Source organism: Mercurialis annua, linkage group LG6, assembly GCF_937616625.2.
Source record: "Mercurialis annua linkage group LG6, ddMerAnnu1.2, whole genome shotgun sequence".
Taxonomy (NCBI): Eukaryota; Viridiplantae; Streptophyta; class Magnoliopsida; order Malpighiales; family Euphorbiaceae; genus Mercurialis; species Mercurialis annua.
The window spans coordinates 46224180-46245443 of NC_065575.1; the positions used below are offsets into that span (position 1 = coordinate 46224180).

Consider the following 21264-nt stretch of genomic DNA (forward strand, 5'->3'; position numbering starts at 1 on the left):
TTGCGACTAAAATTATTAAATTTTATAATTATGTCCTCAGAAAGAGTTTGTTACATTTATGTCCATTTTTAAAGTTTGAATTTAATTTTTTCGTGACATGTCATGTATTGTCCGGTAGGCAAAAGAATTTAACATATTAATTTTCGACAAGCTTTTACGGTTTTTATAAGGGGTTATTTTGGGATAATACGTGTATGGAACTCGAGCAAAATTAAATTTCAATTTGAAAATGGACATAATTGCAACAAGTATTTCGATATGGAAAATATTTATAAAAATTAAAATTACTGGTCTGAACGATAAGGTAGCAATGGTTTGGATTTAATAAGTGATTTATCCTAATAAAATTATAACTCTCTAAACTCTCTCTTTCTTTTCAGAAACCCTAGCCGCAACAAGAGGGAGGTGATTTTGGCCATTGTTTGGTTCAAAATCACCTCCCTACCTTCTCGTTTTCTCTTTAAATCTCGTATTTAGTTTATTTTACGTCAATAATCACAGATCCGAGATCTGTTGGTTTTTTTTTTCTTCCTTTATGTATGTTTTGTCTTCCTTAATGGAGTTCTGACTCTTACCCTTTATGGGTTTTGCTATTTCCTTGATGGATATTTCTACTGATAGCACTCCAGATCTACGGAACGTAGATCTGAAGTGCTATCAGTAGAAATTTTATTTCTAATATTCTCTCAATCGGACTCATTTAAAGACCAAAGAGTCGATTTGTGGTTTAAAATAACCTTCGAGTGGAGCGGACGGATCGCCGAGTTGCACATTCAAAGAGCTCCGTCAAGGCGATTGAAGAAATTAGATATGATTTTTTGTTATTTTACTGATGTTCTATTATTGTACCTCTTGAATATATTGATATATTCAATATTTGATTAAGTTGTATTTTTATTTCTCTATTAATGAAATTTTCATTATTCTCAAAAAAAAAAAGTGATTTATCCTTTAGTTTATATATATGTTCATGGTTATTTCTAAACAATTTTTTTTATGAATAAAAATATATTTCTAAACAATTACAATTTAATTATGCCTGTCTGGCAATTATTGAACAATGAATTTAATTTATTTGTATCCATAGCTTTTGGGAGTTTTATAAACTATCTTTCTCCTCCCTCGGAGATAAAGAAAGAATGGAAGGTTTGATTGACTTTTTTTAGGTGGCTAAATTGTCATTTTAGGACTTCAAGATTATAATTAGAGAATTTGATTTTAGAGATAGTTGTATAATTTCAAGGTGAAGAATGAAGGATGAGAGCAACAGAGCTCTGCAAGTGAAAAAAAGTGAGAGAAATAGAGAAGGGCCAGAATGAGAAACATGAAAAGGTAAAGGACTAAAATGAGTTTTTCAACAATTTAATATAATGTGACAAAGCTTAGTCCAACAAAAATCTAACATGGCAATCCATGTCATCAAATTGAAACCCCTATCAGCAAAGAGACTTTTTCATACATAGTTATTCCCACGTTATTTTTATAATGAATCAATGAGTATTTAAAATATTAAATATTTAGTTATTTATTATAATTAAATATTTTAACATTTCAAATATTTTATTCATCTTATTCATTTATTATACGCATGACGTGGCACAATCGTTATATAAAATAGTTATTTCTCTCAATGTTTTCGTATGTGTCATCTAATAGGCGATTAAAATATATAAGAATATTACGCATACTTAGTTGACGCAATAAAAAATAGGCTTAATATCTTAAAAAATATCGATTTTGTCGACTCTTTTCGATTCTATCCTGACGTTGAAAATTTATCAATTATATCTTATTTTGCATTTTATCTTTTAAATTGTACCCTAAATTTTTATCAATTTTTTTTACTTAAATGATGATATCATTCAATTAAATATGTTTAAAGATATAATAAAATTTGTTTCCATTCAAAAAAGTATAAATAAGTTTTTTTATTTTTAAAAACTATCTAAAAACCATAATCAAATTAAAGCTAATTTAATTTTTTAATTAATTTAGCTAAATCTAAATAAATTTTAAATATGAACAATTAATATATGTTATACATGGAGAACGCTTTTAAATATTTTTCAAATAAAAAAGACGTCAATTTAATTTTCGGGTACATTTGAAACGATAAAATATGAAATAGGGTAAATTTGACAAGTTTTCAACGTCATAGTAGGATCGAAAAGGGGTTATATTGTCGGAATTATTAAAGTATTAGACCATTAAAAATATGCATCATTTTGTTAGCTCCTAGGTGCAATTTCTCTCACAAGCGCTCCCCTTCTTAAAAATAAAAAAAACTACAAATATATTTATAATGTATATATTATGATTAATATCAAATTTTAGAATGTAACCTAAATTATAAAACATGTTAAATTTTAATTAATTTAATTACCGTTTCAATTTAGATGAAAACATTATTTAAGAAACAAATACTGAAATAATAATTTCATTTGTTTAAATATCATTAATGGCAAATGAGGATTGGTCTGATTGGCAATCCTCCAACCCCTCTACAGCCAGTGAACTGAATTAGAAAATAGATAACCCTGTTAACTTCCGTTAATATCCAATTTGGTGTAATTCTACTTTTAATATAAAAAAATCATTAATACTTTTTCATAAATCACATATCATTCCATGAGCATAAACATAATAATAATAAAAGAAGTGGATCTATAATTTTTATATTATCTCTTAGGGTGATGAGATCCAAAGAACAAAGACAATTTTGGTAGGGCCGGGTATTTTGTTAAAAAGACTTTCAAGAAATAACCCGTGAACTGGTTTTTCTATTATTGTTCAACAAACCAAATCACCTTTTTTTTCAATTATTTCTCATTAGTATTCATTTTGCTGATTGTGGGGCTAAGACAAGTGGATTGATAGTGGCTCTCAATCTGTGAACGTTTTACAAACGCGTTGTTTATTTGCTTAATTACGTCACTATTTATTAATTTAATCCATATAAATAATTATTATAAAGTTTTAAATTTAAATTCAACTCATTATTTAACATATAAAATAATTATATAATGTAATAGTTGTGTCAAATCATTTATGCAGCATATCAATAAAATAATTACAATGTTAAGCTATTTAATTATAAAAAATTAAATAATGATTGAAAATTTTCTATCATATATGTCTGTTTTTTTTTTGCCAAAGATAAAATACGACTCTTAAAGTTTCAGTTTGTTAGTTGTTAGTTACGAAGATAGGGATCGAATCCATGACCTCTTGATGTACTTGAAGACGCCTTAACCATCTAGGTTAGGTCCACACTAGCTATAAATGTCAGTTGACGTATTATAAAAATAACGTGGCACAACCGTTATGATATAAACTCTAACAGATAACATAATGCATAATGTTCAAACAAATTATACAAATCATAGTTTTAAAATTATTTATTCAATTTAAAATAAAACATAAATTTAATCACTTTAAAATATCAATATTTTTGATTTGGTTGATTAATTGTTCAAATTTTTTTCCAAAACATTAGTTTTAGCCTAACTTTGATAGATATATTTCATATGTATGTTTATCAAAATAAGTTACTTTTTATTTAGTAAAATGCTAAAAATGATTATTATATTTCAACCTAAACTCTTGAAGGTCTTTCGAGACTTAGTTATCATTTTCATGTTCACAAAATTTAAAATTCGCACCCTCGTGAAACTCAGATATGACCCTTCATGTCTTTAGAAAGAAGTGCAAATTTTAGGGTTTATTAACACGAGGGTCATAATTAAACTTCAAAAAACATGAAGAAACCTTAAGAACTTATATGGAAACATGAGGATTATTTTTTAGCCTTTTGTCTTATTTTAATGACTAAATCATTAAAAAAAATCATTTGAAAGTCTAGATTTTCAAATATTTAATATTATTATAAATTTTAGGCTTAATCACCAAAAAATGTCAAACATATACGTTTTGTGTCAATTATAAGCAAACCTTTAAAAATCAGCAGATTTAGTCAAACTTTATATGTTCTGTTTCTTTTTTAGCCATTTTTGAATCGAACCGGTTTTTTTGACACCGTGTCGTCCACATCACCGCCAACTAAGCAATTGGCTGGCATGAAAGCTGAAATATTTAAATAAGGTTTGGCCATAACTGACACAAAATGCATAGGTTTGGTATTTTTTAGTGAATAAAACTAATTTTAAAATTAAATAATTAAATAATTAATTATATTATATTAAAATTTATATATATTTAAAAAATAATATTTTTATTTAACGCTAATTAAAATTACTTTATTTTTTACTAAATTTAAATAATTCTAATAAATATTTTTTACATATTTGATGGATATATAATTAATTTAAATTCTATTAAAAACAAAAAATGTCATATTCATCTTAATTTTTTTTTTAAATTCCAGTCGTCGGTTCTTTGACACCGCCGCCGTTTGAGACCCAATTGTTCGTCTTCCGACGAACAATTTGAGATTAATATACACAACAAACATACGACAGTATTTATGATTCAACTATACACACATAAACATAAATCACTGAATAGACTGCTTATTTAAAGGACGAGTGTAATTATTTTTTCATTTTTTTTTCTTTAAAAAGTGAAGCTCATTGTGCTGTAATTAATATATATCATGATGTTTATAAGCATAAACGCATATGTCATTTTACTCGGCATAGCCAAAAACTTACCTTAATTTACACATAACTATTTTATTTATTATCTAAATCCAGTCATAATAAGATCTCATCAACTTTAAAAATAAAAAATCAAGTTCAAAATCATCATGAACATTAAACTCTTTCACCAAATTTAATTCAACATTAATTCCTAAGTAATATCATTAATTCATTTTTTAATTACATTTTCATTAAAATATATTATAATATAAATTTATTAGATTTAATTAGGTTTAATAAAAAATTAAAATTAAAATTAATTAGTATTAAATAGGAAATAATAATTATTTTTAAATATATATAAATTTCATAAATGATATAATTAATTTACTAATTATTAAATTTAAAAATTGGCTTGAATTTAAAATTAGGTTTATTCACCTAAAAAATACCAAACCTATTTTTTTGTGTCAGTTATAGCCAAACCTTATTTAAATATTTCAGCTTCCATGCCAGCCAATTGCTTGATGTGGATGACACGGTGTCAGAAAACCGGTTCGATTCAAAAATGGCTAAAAAAGAAACAGAATATATAAGATTTGGCTAAATCTGGTGATTTTTAAAGGTTTGGCTATAATTGACACAAAACATATAGTTTTGGCATTTTTTGGTGATTAAGTTTAAATTTTATCATATAAATAGTTGAGTGATATTAATAGATTCATTCATTAACACAACCAATTAAATAGAAAAATCATATTTATTATATATTAAATTATGTTAAATTTGTTTTTACATATTTTAAATCAATTGTTTGTTTTATCAAATATATCGGTTTGTTTATTGCTCAAATTTATATAAAATACTCATATCCGCTTAATTGTGTATCATATAATATCATTCAAACGGATCTTATCTAAAAATGGTCAGAATGAAAATTGCCACCCTAGTTATATGTATGAAACATTTGACAAAAAACAGTGTCGGACTTGATTAAAGGAATTTGGTCCCAAATTAAAGATTTGCTATCAAAACGCTTTGGAGATATTATCGTCACTCAACAATTTTCGAATCCACATGGCAGTACATTACAGCCAAGCACGAAAACTCAATCTTGTCCTTTGCAATTATCTATTAATTTAAGTATTATTAATTAATTCTTCTTATAATTCTCCTTTATTTAGCTATCGTTATAAGTCGAGTGTTTATTCATTTATTAGTTATGCCATGTCCTATTTACAACAAGTCGATAAACATTTGCGATAAGAATTTTTTTTAATTTTTTTTGTAGAAATAAGAAATTTTATTAATAATCCAAAACAATTACATTAATGAGACATTCGGGAAAATGATAATACCACTCCTGATAACCTGAGATGGAACAGATATTTTGCGCTAATATATGCGCAGTCTGATTCACAGATCGTCTCACAAACATAAAAATAACATTATTAAATTGATTTGCTAGCTCAACACATTCGCCGACTAAAATATCCACTAGGGAATCTTTTAAATATTTAATTTTTTGATTATCAATTTTTTATATAACTAATATATCATTGGTTTATTATATGAATGACATGGTGCAACAGTTACATATAATAATTTTTCTTATAAGTCTGATAACTGGAATACACCATGTGAACCTTGATTCAAGACAAAACAAACAGACATGTGTTATTCAAACACGCGTTTACTATGCAGGAGCCACATTTTTTATCTAATCACTTTCTTTTTCTTTTATATACATATTTTCTCATAAATTTTTATAACTTTTATTAATGTACATGTTTATGAGTTAAGTCTCGCTTAATTGGAAATAAATTAATTGAAAAAATATAACTTTATCGAAAAGTAGCATACATTGATTTGGTTCAATTTTTGTCTTTTGATCATCCAAAAAGTTGATGGCTTGATTTTATTTCAATTGAAAAAATAACTTTTTTTAAAGAAATCTTGATAAGTTCTACTTAGCTGGTTAAATTGTTACAAAATATAATTATGTCCTTTAAATTAATTGCTTTAGTTAGTTATTGAGGAGCTTAAAATTTTAATTAATTAAAAATAAAATGAAACTTCTTGAAATGTTAGTAAGTAAAACAAATGAGACAAACACCTATTTTATGCATACTAACTATTTGAGTAATAAACTTCCTGGTAAATATAATTTTCGAAAACTATATAATTCTAAACCAAATGAGGATTTAATTTTATTTTGAAGAAAATATATATTTCAATGCATTAACTCTATTAATGACAATAATACCCCATAGTTTTAATTTTTTTTGTTTGTTGCCGAATCTTTTAGAATCCTCAATTTCAACCCATCTCTCATTTTTCCGTTTTAATCGTACGCATTTGTTCAAACTACAGCGGCAAAAGTTTAAATATACCTTTTATATTGCTTCATATTATTTTGCATTTTTATTAAAAAAAATCAAACATAAAACAATATGAAGGGTATAATTGAACCTCTTTCCACTCTAACAATTATAATTGAAATTAAAAATTGCCTAAAATTGAAGATTTTAGAAAAATAAATCCCATAAACACAAAAAATTCAAAAAGGTGGGATATTTTTAAAATGATTAGGCCATTTATATATTATCTAATAGCATAAAACATTAAAACTGTACCTAATTGTATTAATAAAAATCGAATTACATCTCAGAAGAAAAATACTTGTCAATAATGAATCAATTATGCTGTAAGGTGTATTTTTTTTACTAATCATGTAGTCATAGCATTTCTACAGATAGTGAATTAGAAATCAAAAATCGAACTACTTCTCTCGAGGAAGTTCAATTATCTCAAGGCAATTCTTTTGAGCATTTTAATTTTTTTCAATATTAAACTTTCCTTTCTATATCTTTTACTTCAATATAATGTATTTAGATAATACTTAATTAACTTTTGCATTGTTAATGTTTAAAAATATGTTCATAAACATTATAATAATGTTTCAAGGAAAGAATGCATTGCATCTATATTTTTCTCGTAAGATAGACATGATTTATCAATCAAGTATAACAGGAAGGAAAGCCATAGTTCTCTAAAAGTGTAATATAAAACCACATAACAAGAATATAGACATGATTTATCAATCAATTAAATTTTTGTAAATTATTTTCAGAAATATAGAATCGGTTATTTAATTATTTCCCATGCTCAAAATTGTAACAAAACAAGTAATTACTTAATCGAGTATATGCAGGAGATATTCGAGATGCAAGTTGATATAGAACTGGACTTGCCATAACTTCATTAAGGATAAAATTATTAAACATTAAGCAACACTCCATCTTATAAGCTTTTACATATCATACAAGTTGCAGACAAAATCAAACCATCCCATCTAAGACATTATTGGACAAGAAACAGACATTCTATTACATGACAATAGTACATATTCCAATCTTTTCATATAATTCGAAGCATAATCTTAAGGCCAAATGAAAAATAGTCCAAACAAACATATAAAAGCAGAAAAGGAAAATCAACCGGAGATTGAAATCAGACACTAGAAAGTAGAAAGTTTGACCCTCTAGGAGCATTGGAATCCTGCAGGAACACCCTTTCCGCAGTAATTCAAGAGCAAGCTCAGGGAGATTGGGACGTTAAGATTAATGCCGAGAAGATTGGCCTTAAGGGCGGTGCAAAGGCAAACTGCAGCTTCAAGGTCGGCAAGACCTTTAATGAGAGAGCAGCATGGCTCCTTTGGCGGAGTTCCTATTACTAGATGAAGCAAATCATTCAATAAATTAGCACATACTCCTAGTTTTAAGGCATGTTTTGGACAAGTACCGGTACTAGGGGTTGGCGTAGGAGGGGTAGGCGTAGGAGATGACGGTGGTGGGCATTTTGGTGTCTTTGGTGGTGGTGGTGGTGGGCAAGGGACATCATGGTGATGATGCTTTGAGCTAACTAGAGTAAAAAAGAGAAGGTTAAGTGAGAGAAGAAGAGCCATTCTTGCAACTGCCTTAGAACCCATTTTGGATGAAAATACAGTTTTTTCAGACTCTAGAAAATGAGTTTAGATGGGGTGGTTCTACAAGTGAACTAGTTTAGGATATTTATAGATGGACATTGTTGCTGGTTTGGGTTAAAACATCTGAAAGTGACCCATGTGAGCACACCGGATTGAATCAAACCCTACCTAGCTGGCAATATGCTAGTTGGTTCGTATCTTGGAGGTTTCTGAATTCTATGTTAGCATCCACTATGTATCAGAATGAAACAGACATCACATTACTTATTCTTATTACTATTTACTGTTCTCTCCCATTTCCCAAAGATCTACCCTTCTTATCAGTTGACTACGTTTTTGATATTTTGTCATGTAGGATATGTTCCAAATCTGAAACAGCTTTCAGAGAATGGACAAAAATATAATTATATCGGTGATGAAATGCATTCGCTATGCTTCTTTGTATACAGAGAGATGCAGGTGGGTATGCATGCAAACAAAAAGTTAATAATTATCTAAATTTCAGACTCGAATCTTATTGTTTATATCAATTATTTACCATGGAAACAGACACCGAAAAACTGAGCGCTTATATACGGGGGCACAGTAAAACGGTGTTATTTTAAGGGTTTTTATATTAAAAATGAAGTTTGGTTTCCGGAACATCAAGTTTCCGACATGTTTCAAAAACAACAAATGATGATTGAATGAAATGTCCTTACTACTTGTGGACTCCAATCGGTGCAAGTTGGTATAGTAGGGTAAGAAGGAAAAATTGCCAAACAAATTTGGAAGATTAATATCCAAATTCCATAGTCAACACTTTTAACTTATCCTAAGTCTAGCATTACAAAGGTACCATTGAATAATATGGACAATTAACTCCACATCAGGCTATAACTGTAAAGCAGCAGATTTTTCGGTAACGTATCTTTTTTTCCTAATTTTAAGTGAAGATTGCCACTTCATCTGTGTAGTCATACCACTAGGGGTGGAGCAAATATTCTAGATACAGCTTAAGATATGCTAAATGAAAATGAAAACAATAAGTAAAGCAGATCATTACTCACTAGGGCTTCGAAAGAATCAGTACACGATGATGCCCAATCCGAGTCTCACTGATGCGACCAAGGTGACGAAGAACCTAAATCAGAATGTAGAAATACCACACATCACTTAATCTATGAATTGAAATGAAACTGATAAAACATTTTGACCTGCTAAAAAATTCTTTAAATTGTGTTTGTTGAATGAAGCTCCTTTATTAGAAAAACTTTTAATCACCTAATAGAACAGAAAATAAATAACCTACAGTCAGTATTGCTTTTCCAGTGTTGTCAAGCTTCATCGTTGGTCCCTTTACATCAGACTCGAGAAAGAAGTGTTTTCCCTTAACAGATTCTGTCATTGCAATATCCCTTACTTCCTGCATGTCGCATTATCCAAAATCAACTATTATTTATCATATGAATTTTAAATGGATATATTTACCCTAATGCACTCATATCATGTTGACTGTTTTAAATGGAACACTATGCTTCCATGTTTAGTTTTTACTATCACAATTAACATTAGCTCTTCATAGAGCAGCAATGCGGGGTACTCATAATTTTCCAGAGAAGCAATTAGTCTTCTTAGAAACACGAGCAGTTTATAAAAAAATGAACAGTTGCAAAGTTGAGTTAACTCACCAAGGCTTTCTCCCAAAGATTCTCAGACAGCTTCATGAGAAAATTTTAAAAAATCAGCTAGATGAAAGTTTAAAAAACTTATGCATAGAATAGACAACAAAATTTGAATGGGCACCTTCTTCTTTGATGCTGCAATAAGGTGAGCATTCGCTTCAGCATATGCTGCCATGTCATTGATTGCAGCATTGACCTTATCAAGAGTGAGTCTTCCTCTCATGTATCTGCATTTAAGTAGAAGACGTAGAAATAAATTACAATGCAGCAACATGTGCTAGAAATCAGACCAATTTTACTGCTCAATTCCCTAAAAACTAGTCTCTATGTCATGATATAAAATCATCCAAGCTTGTTCTCAGAGTCGGAATGGAAAGCATCATATGCCTATGTACTGGGAATTTATGTATCACCTATACAACAATAAAAGGGCTTTTAAGTATAGTAAACTCAAGTATGTATGCTACCTCAAACAAGTGCAAAACGCATTGTACATTCACAGATACAATTTTGAATGAATATACAAATATTAATAAACATTGTTCCATGCAGAGTCTTATATTATTAGATAACTCAATAGCAAATCAATGAGAAAATTGCATAATTAGAAACAAAAAAGGTTGAATGTTTAACGCACGATGGCAGGGAATCTAGCTCATCAGCAGTTATATACCACAGTGGCGGAGGTGCACGACCTCTTTTCTCCTACAATGAACAAAAAAATGATTGAGAAAATTACCACAAATTCTATCTTCAAACAAAACAGCAAAAAATTCCAAACCAATCAGACAATCACTATATGATATATACCAATATGTAGTATCAATCATTTAAACTCCAATTGATTTAATTTTAACAAAAACTAATATTTTATATACCTTAGGTAACGGTGCAGGCTCCTCAATTTTAAAAGATGCTTGTTGTTGATTAGGGACTTCAGGCAGCACACTAATTGACATATAATATAAGCACAAAAAAGGCATTTCAATTATAGAAATGGAAACAAAAATCCCCAAATTAGGCAACAATTGCATTACCTTCTATTTGTATCCAAATTCAGTGAGGCCATTCTATCAGGAAAATATGAGGGAACATGACTAGTCATACTCTGTATTTTCTTTTGCTGCCGAAGCGACATATCAATCAGCTTCTGCAATAGCAAGACTTTTCTAATTAAGCTAAAATAACTGTAAAACCTAAATAATTTAAAATTTTAGCTAAATTATACATCAGCAACAAAACAAAACCCTAATTGACTCATAAAAACAAAAGATACCTTAGCTTTTGGAATAGCCGCAACTTCCTCGCGCAATTTGTCCTTGATCGCCTGAATTTGCAGCTCCATCGCCTTCACTGAAGCATCCACCGCCGATAAATCGGTGATGCTGCTCGCCGGATACACTGCAAATACATACAATAGAATCCAAACATTTTGCTCTGACACTAGATTTTAATGGACAAAGTGATAATAAAGGAGAATTTGAGAGGTAATGGTGAGTGACTTACTGTTTCTGCCGATAACGAGTTGTTGAAGGTCGGAAATTCGAGTGTTGAAGGAAGATATCAGAGAATCTAGAGAAGTTCCGGCCTCTTCAACTGCCATTTTTTTCCTCTCTAAATGATTTCAGTTTCTTTGATTTTGTTGTAGGATTTTGATTTTGTATTGGAGTGTTGAGTTTTTTTTAGGAGATTTCAAAATGGTTTTAATTTTTTTTTATGGTGGTTTTAGCGGGAAAGTTCTTTTTATTTCTGCAAACTAAAGCTAGTTCAATTAAAAGGCGAACAAAGGATCAATTCACCCCCTCAACTTGGCACGAAATATCAAATGAGTCATTCTCGTCGCTTTTGGTACAAACAGACCCAAAAGTTGCGTTTTCGTATCAAAAAAGCCCCCGAGAGAGTGAGCTTCTTAATTTTCTTTAATTAACTTAATTAATCATATCTTAATTAATTAAAACTATAATTATACCTTAATTAAACTAATAAAACACATTTAACTCTAATTAATTATATTTTAATAAAATTCATCAAAAAAATTATATTTTACTTAATCAAAACTCTTAATTATACCCTAATTTATTCTAATAAAACACAATTAACTTTAATTCATCCCTCTTTTTTCGCCGGAATTTAATTTTCAGTCGATTTTTTTTTTACGGTTCTCGCATAATCGCGATGGGTCTGCTCTTTGCCGGAGCAGACCCATCTGGGTCTGCTTCGCCGGAGCAGATCCATCTGGGTCTGCTCCTCCACGACAGAGGAGCAGACCCAGATGGGTCTGCTCCACGGTGAGGAGCAGACCCGATCTGGGTCTGCTCCTCCACGACGGAGGAGCAGACCCAGATCGGATCTGCTCCTCCACGGTGAGGAGCAGACCCAGATCGGGTCTGCTCCTCCACGACGGATGAGCAGACCCAGATCGGGTCTGCTCCTCCACGGTGAGGAGCAGACCCGATCTGGGTCTGCTCCTCAGTGGAGGAGTGCCATACTCCTCCGGCAGCCGGAGGAGTGCTCCTCCTCTACAATTTTTTTTTAAAAAATTAGATTTTTTTTAAAAAAATTAGATTTTTTTTAATTTAGGTATTAATTCAGTAATTTTTTAAAATAATGAGGACTATTCTAGACTTTTAATCAGGAGAGTGTGTTTCAAACGCGGGTTGAGAGTGGGCAAGAATGAGAGAGGAGCTGATTTGATACGAAAACGCAACTTTTGGGTCTGTTTGTACTAAAATCGTCCAAAATGACTCATTTGATATTTCGTGCCAAGTTGAGGGGGTGAATTGATCCTTTGTTCATTAAAAGGCACTTTAGAATTGAAATGTACTCCTCCTTCTTTTTTCTTTTTTTTTTTGTCAAAATGTACTCCTCCTTCTAGTTCATCATATTTGAAAAAAAAAATTGGTTCATAATATTTGTCATGTTATCATATCAAAAGAACATTAATTATTATTTTTCCATTTTTCTTCTATTAATTTATCAAAAAAATATAATAAATAAATAAACATAATAATCATAAATGTAATTAAGTTTCAATATAGGGTTAACTTAGTAAAAATGTTTATAAATTAAGACAAATTAATTGTTTTCTTAGTTCTTATATCAAAGCTAAATGCGATAAATATTATGGACCGGAAGTAGTAATTTTTTATAGAGCAAATTACTATGACACTCCTTATATTTGATATAATTTACAATTTAGTCTCTCTTATTTGAAAAATGAACTATATAGCCCCTCATTTTTATTTTTGTCAACAATTTAGTCCTTTCATTTTGGATGTTAGTTAACGAAGTCAACAAAATTATATGGTCCCCCACTTTTGTTTTTTTCAAAAATTTCACCCCTCAATTTTATTTTTGTCAACAAATTTGTCTCTCAGTTTTGATAATTAATTTACCTATAAATCTTTTGACTTCGTTGACTAACACTAAAAATGGATGGAGGGACTAAAATATTAACGAAAGTAAAAGTGAGGGGCCATATAGTTTAGTTTTTAAACAAGAGGGGCTAAAATGTTAATTATGTTAAATGTGAGGGGTTTCATAGTAATTTACTCTTTTTTATATACTATCTTTTTTTTACTTGTAGTCTTGTATAAATTTTAGAGAACACGCTAAGATCCTCACAGATATTATAATTTATAATTTAATATCTCTTATTAAAAATTCTATTTAATGGCTTCTCACTTTTATTTTCGTTAATAATTAGGAGTTTTTATTAATTTCATTAATGATTTAATACTTACATTCAAACGATTTGGTATCTCATTTTTAATTTTATTAATGATATAATATATAAAAAATTAAAAAGCTTCCAATTATTTATATAATTAAAAATAAAAACTTATTTAATAGAATTTTTGAATAAAAAAATATTAAACTATATGGAGTCTCAATAATATGCTCTAGATGTGGCGGAACTAGGGAGGGACGAGGAGGATCGGTCGACCCTTCTTGTTGAAAAAAAATTGAACAAAAAAATAGATTTTTGGAGTTTTTAAAATAGGGAGGGTTATAAAACCGTTCATACATGTGTTAGGCGCAGTTTTTTTTCTTCCGTATAGGCGGTTAAAACCGCTCCTACAACCGCAAATTTACACATTTATACCGTATTTATACTGTTTGATTTTTCTAAATCGGCGAATATGAATAAATTGGCCCTTCTAGATGGAAGTCCTGGTTCCGTCACCGGATATTATAGATTGTCCATATATATATATATATATATATATATATATATATATATTGTGGACTTTGTAGATAGGTGTAATGATTTAGAGGCTAAAGAGCTGTAGTCATTAGGCCCATCGTCCACCAAGCTTCAAAATGTCTTGGGCATTTTAGTGGAAAAAATATAAAATTAATCAAAAAAGTTATTTAATTTAAAAAAATTATTTCAAGTCTAGAAAAACATTTTATGTACAAAACATCAGTGACATATTTATATTATAGGATGTATGAAATGATTTTTTGTTTTAAACACAAAGTAAAAACATTGAACATACACAAATATCTCTTGTTTTTTTATAAATGTTTTTTTATTTATAATTTTAATTGGTTTTAAACTATTTTTATAAACTTTCCATTTTGCGATGTTGTTGTACAATATAAATCTATGACTATCAATATTTAATCACTATGTTTTTATTTAAAAAAAGACAGATAAACAATAGTTGTTTCAAAATATATTATAAAAGATATTTTTGATTCATATATAAAATATGTGCGACAATCGTGTATTTAAATATTTTATATTATAAAATTATTTCATATGTTTTTTTTAACGGAACTATATAAATTTTTTGTATAAAAAATTAAAAAGACGATTATATATATATATATATATTGATAATTGAGAAGGAGTATTTATTGGAAAAATTGAACACATGATCTAATAGATTGTTATCTCGTGCTCATACTATTTGAGTTATAACTCATTAATCAATAATTTATATTTATTGAAATAAAACAGATAAAAATTAGACATACTTCTCTTTAAATGGAATAAAACGAGCATGATTTACTTAATCCTATGAGCACCGGAAAATGTACATTTTGAGTCAAAGTTGATTAGGAAACACAAAATCTAACATGATGTCTCAAATGGGGACCACTTGGAGTGCAGATTTCTTCATCCAATTTATAGACTAACATTTTTTGTTTAAAAATTATATTTGAGAATTTTTGTATTTAATATTACAATTGTTAAATAATTAACACTATTTACTTCTTCTATCTTGCCCCATAATAATTATTTTAAAAATTACTTCCTTGAATTGCTCTAAAATTACTTATTAACCAAAACAAATGGAATGAAATATTCTAAATTTTATTATTAGATCTAGTTTTAACAAATTTGGGTGACCATTAGTGGTTAGTTTAGCCCTAGCCGATGACTGTATTTTTACAGTTCTCATCATCTTTTCTAGAATAGTTGACTCAGTATGTTGAAAAACGTTCATGTAATTTTCGTTATTATTAATGGAAATTTTAGTCTTTGTTAAAAAAAAAAAACAAAACAAATGGAATGAAATATTCTTTAAAATATGTACTCTCAGTTAGTTATGACACGTTGTATTAAGATTATCACACTAAAATTTATTTAAATAGAATTAATAAAATAATATCGAGTGATATAGTAATATTTAATTACTGATATTTTCTTGACTCTTGATACATGTTCATAGTTTAGTGAGCCCGTATATTTTTCACACAAATAGTATGTTTGTCTTTGCCGAAGCAGTGCGACAGTGGAAGCAAGCAAAATTGAATTTTCTTGGGTTATATGTTTTGGGAATTTCAACGTACGTTGAGTTGAATTGAATTGCGCACGTATTTGTTTATGTATTTCCGAGACACAATCTGGAATTTTGCGCATCCCATTTCTCTTGTTAGATCCTAAATCTGGAGTTATTTGAAATACAAATTCCATTCTTTTGTTAAATCGAAGAGCCAATGAAGCACTTAATACTATCCCATCCTTTCTAATAGAATTGTCCACTTTACCTTTATCACACAATTTAAAAAAAAATTATTATTTATGAGTTTTGTAAATTTTTTTTTATTTTTCTTATCATATCCATATTATATAGGATTCACTTGCAATTTATTTTCAATTTATTTATAATTAGAGATAATATAAAAAAATTAAGTGTAAAAATTAATTATTTTTGAAAGTGAGACAAAAAATTTAGGATAATGTTTTTTTTCAAATAGACAACTCTATTGGAACGGAGGGAGTAGTATGTTAGAACTATATCTTTAATTTAAGACCTTTTTAAAGTCAATAAAATCGAATTTTCGCGCTTATCTATGACCACCTGGTGGTGGCTAGCTAATTTCTGGTAAAACCAGCCTGAAATTTTCCACAGGAAAAGAAGACTATTATATGTTTAATTATTGCTAAATTAACATAAAATTAGCTAGTCCTACTAACATCATGAATTCATTAAATGATATTACTGACAAGTCATGATGATAAAGATCTGATAATTGAATTAGTTTTATTTTGGTTATTGAATTTTAATTATGTTTCAGTGTTTTTTTTTGTCAACACATATGAGATAGATGATTGTAGCTTCTTTTTTTTTTTTGAAAACTGGCTACATGCGCTTATTTATAATTTAATCTAAAAACTTTCCGCTCAATTGAAATCATACAATGTTATTATTTTTTCGGAGAAAAATATGCAAAAATTGATTTGTCACATTGAAAAAATAAGCACAAGCCGGATGTCATCATGCATTCCAGCCGAAAAACTTTCCGTTGAAACAAAATTTTAGTATGGTAACTAAATTGAAACGAATTAAAATTTGATTATCAAATTATAAAGCGGTGATATTTTGGGTACCTCAGAATCAATTAGCCCGATAAAGATCACAAGGAAATGATAACCAGCAAGAATCAGAGCTTGACGAGCCATACTGAAATTAATTTGATACTTAATTAACGAAGCAATTTAACATTCTGCATGTACAATGAGTAGAGGCTTGGTATAGTATTTTCTAATACCTTAAACCAGTCCGAGACCTGTAATCTTAGCTATGTGAATTTCTGTAGTTATTCCACCAAGGCTGAGATTTAGAACCCTAGGGTTTGTAGTATACCCTATTAAGTTCTTCATTAGATTAGCCTGTGAGGAAGAGAATTAGTGCTACAAGAAAATGGCAAAATTGAAACGTTAATTTGATCAGTTGTGTGACGGTGGGTGTGTCTTCGGCGGTGAGTAATCCAAGTTGAAACCCGGATGCTGCTCTCCTCGTTTGTTATGAGGTACACGCCATGAAACTGAAACCACTGCAGATTCTTTTAGAACAGCATCTGATGATTCCTTCGGTTCATTCGATTCTTGAATGCTGTCACTGTCAGTCTCATCGGCCGCTCCTACTTCATTTGATTGGGAATTTTCCGTTAGGTTTTCTGCAACTGAAACCTTGTTCTGATCACCGTTCTGTAAAAAGACGGTCAAGATACATCAATAAGTATATATTTATGAACATATACAGCAACAAACAAAGCAAGTAAGATTTTAAATTCTCTGCATTTATAAATAAATTGCACCAACCTTGATGGAAATGTGAAGTTTCTTGTCGAGGTCGTTATTATCTGAAGCGGGAAAAGTTCTTGCATTACATGCATGCAAAAGAATGCACAATAGAAACAGAAGAAGACAATAAGTGATTGGCATTTTATTAATTTAGACAGGGGTTAAGGTTTTTTTGTTGCGAACAAAAGTACTCAGTGAGGTTGTTATGTTGAGAATGTAGTAGAAATAGTACCGCAGATAGCTAAAGTAGTGAAAATGGTGATATTTGTAGTAACAGCATTAATTGCAGGAGATTACCGACTGTATTTGAAGAACATGCAAATTTATGGGTTAAAATTGATGAAGTTATGAAAGATATGGGTGGTTTCTTTTGTCTCTTCTTCTTTCAATCAAATGGGTCCCAAAGATATTGAGCCCTAATAGATAGAAAGAGAATTGCAGGATTTAGCCTACACGAAGAATAATCAAAGAAAGAAGAAGATCAGAGTCCAAAATATAGATTTTCATGGTATTATATAGTTAAATATTGGATAGATTATATCATTGGTATCTCAATTTTTCTAAATCTGCTATTTTCATGGTATTATATAGTAAATATGCATAAATAAACTAAGTTAAATCTTATAATTTTAATTAGGAGAAACTACTCTTCACTACATTGAAGCAATATATGTACCATCGAATTGCAAGTTTCAAATCAAGACAGTAATTTTAAAGAATAATATATGTTTACATTATTAAATACATTATTGTATACAATGTATTTATCGAAAATTAACATAAATATAAAAAGAAAATAAACATATACATAAACGAATTTTTTCTTAAACAATAGGAATTAGAACAACTAAGAAGGGAACCAGTTTAGGCATTTTATCCAACACTTTGTGTGCTTAGTACATACTGATAAGCAAATGTATATGTAAAAACTAAAGGGAAAGAAAACATACCAATTCAAATCTGAATATACTACGCCAAAAGTTACCAATGACAAAAAAGGTAATAAAGGTAGATGTAATATATGAAATTGTATACGATATCAATACACTTAGTTGAAATGATTTACCCATCTCCTATATTGCTGTATGTAATAAAATAAATAGGAGTTGATGTAATCAACTCCTATATTGCTGTATGTAATGCAGAGTAAATAAGGTTTTTGTCAGTTTGTATATTATGTTAATGTTATTAATATGTTATTTTTTACATATTGATCAGAATTTTGATAATGATTTACTCCTTTACTGTTTATCAGGTTTGGTTTGAATCAAAATTTGGTCTTCATTCAGATCAACTTCCCCAGGATTCATTAATAGAGTGGTGGAATGCTCTAGTAAATGACTTGCAGCAACTCAGAAATGCAAAGGAAGAATTTGTTCTATGCATTTTTTTACTCTGGCAAATTTGGAAAGCACGCAACGAGGTAGTGTTTAATCGAAATCATATGCCTACTTCATTAATAGTTAGCAAGGCAGCCATGCAAAATCAAGAGTATATAGCAGCTTTACATAAGAGATCTAATTTGGATGGCATGTCGAGTACTCGCTCAACTGTGCAAACTAATCCACCTGTATGGGTACCTCCACCGATAGGGTTTCATAAAGTTAATTTTGATGGTGCTATTGATATGAACCTACGGACAGGTGCTATTGGTTTTGTGGTCAGTGATTTTGCAGGTAATTTTATCTTGGCTGGGGCTCGACGTTTTATGGGCATAATTGAACCTATGGTTATAGAAGCATTGGCGCTTCGGACATCAATGGAGGAGGTGTTGTCTATTACAGAGAGTCGACTAATCTTTGAAGGAGACTGTCAGGTTCTCATTAATGCCGTCAATTCCTCCTCTAGCACTGATAGAGATGCCGGAGTAGTATTGGAAGACATACTAAGCTTAGTTTCCCGGTTAACGGAAATTAGGTTTCAATATGTTAACCGCAAATGTAATTGGGTAGCCCATTTGGTGGCTAAAAAAGCCCTGGTCGATGACTGCTTTTGCAGTTCTCATCATTCTGTTTTAGAATGGCTCACTCAAAATTGTTGAGGTGCCATTTAATCTTGTACTCTTTACACTTTTGATATATAAAATTTAGCCTTTGACAAAAAAAAAAAATAAATCTGCTATTTAAGTATATATACTTCATCTATCCGAAAAAAGGTATTTAAACTTCATTTCTTCTATGCTAATGTTTAACTTTTTTTAAATATACTCCCTCTCATTTAGAAATCTTACTTTTTATGTTAAGATGTCCCATTTTAAAAGTTTTATTTTTATTTTAGAATTTTTTTTCTAATCATTCAAAAATAAATTTTATAAAACTTCACTGTTATTAATAAAGATAAAGTTAAAAAATATGTATTAATAAATAATTGTTCAATCTATGTATATAAGATTTTTAAAATGAGGCAAGAGAGTAACAAATATTTAAATTTTATTTGTTATATTATTAATATATTAAAATATGATACTATTGCACATGTGAAAATTTAACTAATATTCAAAATGCTCTCTTCTTTTTCGTTTAGTTTTCCATTTTAAATAAATTGCTAATATCAAAAAAAATATTCTTTTATCTTAAATTATAAATTTTATATAGGATATATCTCATTTTTATGTCTCTTTTTAGAAGTTAATTTATATCACGTTTTTAGTGTTATTTTATATAAAATTTCTTATTTTACCTTTTCTTTGATTCATTTTAAAATTAATAACTATAACATTAAACATAGTTTATAAGATCACCATTCACAAGGGTAAAATGATAAAAAAATAGTAATATAATTCATTGTCTTGTATATATCCATGTACAAAAGACATACACATTTCTTTTTAAATGTGACAAAAGGGGTATTTTTAGAAAATGAACAACTAAATAAAAAAAGAAAGAGTGTTAATTTATTTACAAAATACGTTCCAACTGAAATTAAAAAAAAAGTAAATAAAAATCAAGAGAAGTAAAAACGGATAGGAATGTAAATGAAACGAGCCTAGCCGAGTCTTACAATATTCATGTTCATCTCGTTTAACAACAAGCTGGTGCTCATATTTGGTTTATATTTGTTCGAGTTTTAAACGTGGTGTTCGTGTTCGGTTTATTTAGATTTTATAGTGTTTATTGTTCAGCTCGTGATCGTTTGTTTAGCCGCTAAACGAACGGATTCGCGAACAAGGTCTATAAGTATTAAACGAATTCGTTCGCAAACCCGTTCTATTATATTATATCAAAACTACATAGTTTTGCTAGATCTATGTTATTTCGTAATTATATAAGATATTTATATAAATTAATTTAAATATGAGTTAGTTCGCGAATACACCTAATAGAGTCTTTAACGAGCTTGTTCACAAATTCTTATTCTAACTTGTTCACGAATTTATTCATGAACTCTTATTTGAGCTTAAATGTTTCACGAACTAGTAATCGAGTTGTTCGTGAACGTAAACGAGACAGATACTATTATATTCATGTTCGA

General features: G+C 29.1%; 4 protein-coding genes across 4 annotated transcripts; 1 reads left to right on the top strand and 3 right to left on the bottom strand.

Annotated features, from left to right (window-relative positions):
* Nucleotides 1–7831: 7831 nt before the first annotated feature.
* Nucleotides 7832–8661, bottom strand: LOC126653524 (14 kDa proline-rich protein DC2.15-like). The gene has a single exon (XM_050347429.2). It carries the CDS (start codon nucleotides 8587–8589, stop codon nucleotides 8143–8145), a length of 447 nt encoding a protein of 148 aa, XP_050203386.1. The 5' UTR covers nucleotides 8590–8661; the 3' UTR covers nucleotides 7832–8142.
* Nucleotides 8662–9340: 679 nt separating this feature from the next.
* On the bottom strand, nucleotides 9341–11988 carry LOC126653523 (spindle and kinetochore-associated protein 1 homolog). The gene is made up of 9 exons (XM_050347428.2): nucleotides 11757–11988; nucleotides 11527–11651; nucleotides 11288–11400; nucleotides 11129–11198; nucleotides 10888–10955; nucleotides 10372–10477; nucleotides 10257–10286; nucleotides 9878–9991; nucleotides 9341–9709 (listed from the first exon to the last, which is right to left on the bottom strand). The coding sequence occupies exons 1-9, from the start codon at nucleotides 11851–11853 to the stop codon at nucleotides 9635–9637; spliced, it is 798 nt and encodes a 265-aa protein (XP_050203385.1). The 5' UTR covers nucleotides 11854–11988; the 3' UTR covers nucleotides 9341–9634.
* Nucleotides 11989–17157: 5169 nt separating this feature from the next.
* LOC126654138 (root meristem growth factor 10) lies at nucleotides 17158–18249 on the bottom strand. Its single transcript, XM_050348205.1, has 2 exons — nucleotides 17812–18249; nucleotides 17158–17697 (listed from the first exon to the last, which is right to left on the bottom strand). The coding sequence occupies exons 1-2, from the start codon at nucleotides 17932–17934 to the stop codon at nucleotides 17437–17439; spliced, it is 384 nt and encodes a 127-aa protein (XP_050204162.1). The 5' UTR covers nucleotides 17935–18249; the 3' UTR covers nucleotides 17158–17436.
* A 531-nt stretch (nucleotides 18250–18780) lies between these two features.
* LOC126687955 (uncharacterized) lies at nucleotides 18781–19834 on the top strand. Its single transcript, XM_050382506.1, has 2 exons — nucleotides 18781–18792; nucleotides 19049–19834. The coding sequence occupies exons 1-2, from the start codon at nucleotides 18781–18783 to the stop codon at nucleotides 19832–19834; spliced, it is 798 nt and encodes a 265-aa protein (XP_050238463.1).
* The last annotated feature ends 1430 nt before the right edge of the window (nucleotides 19835–21264 follow it).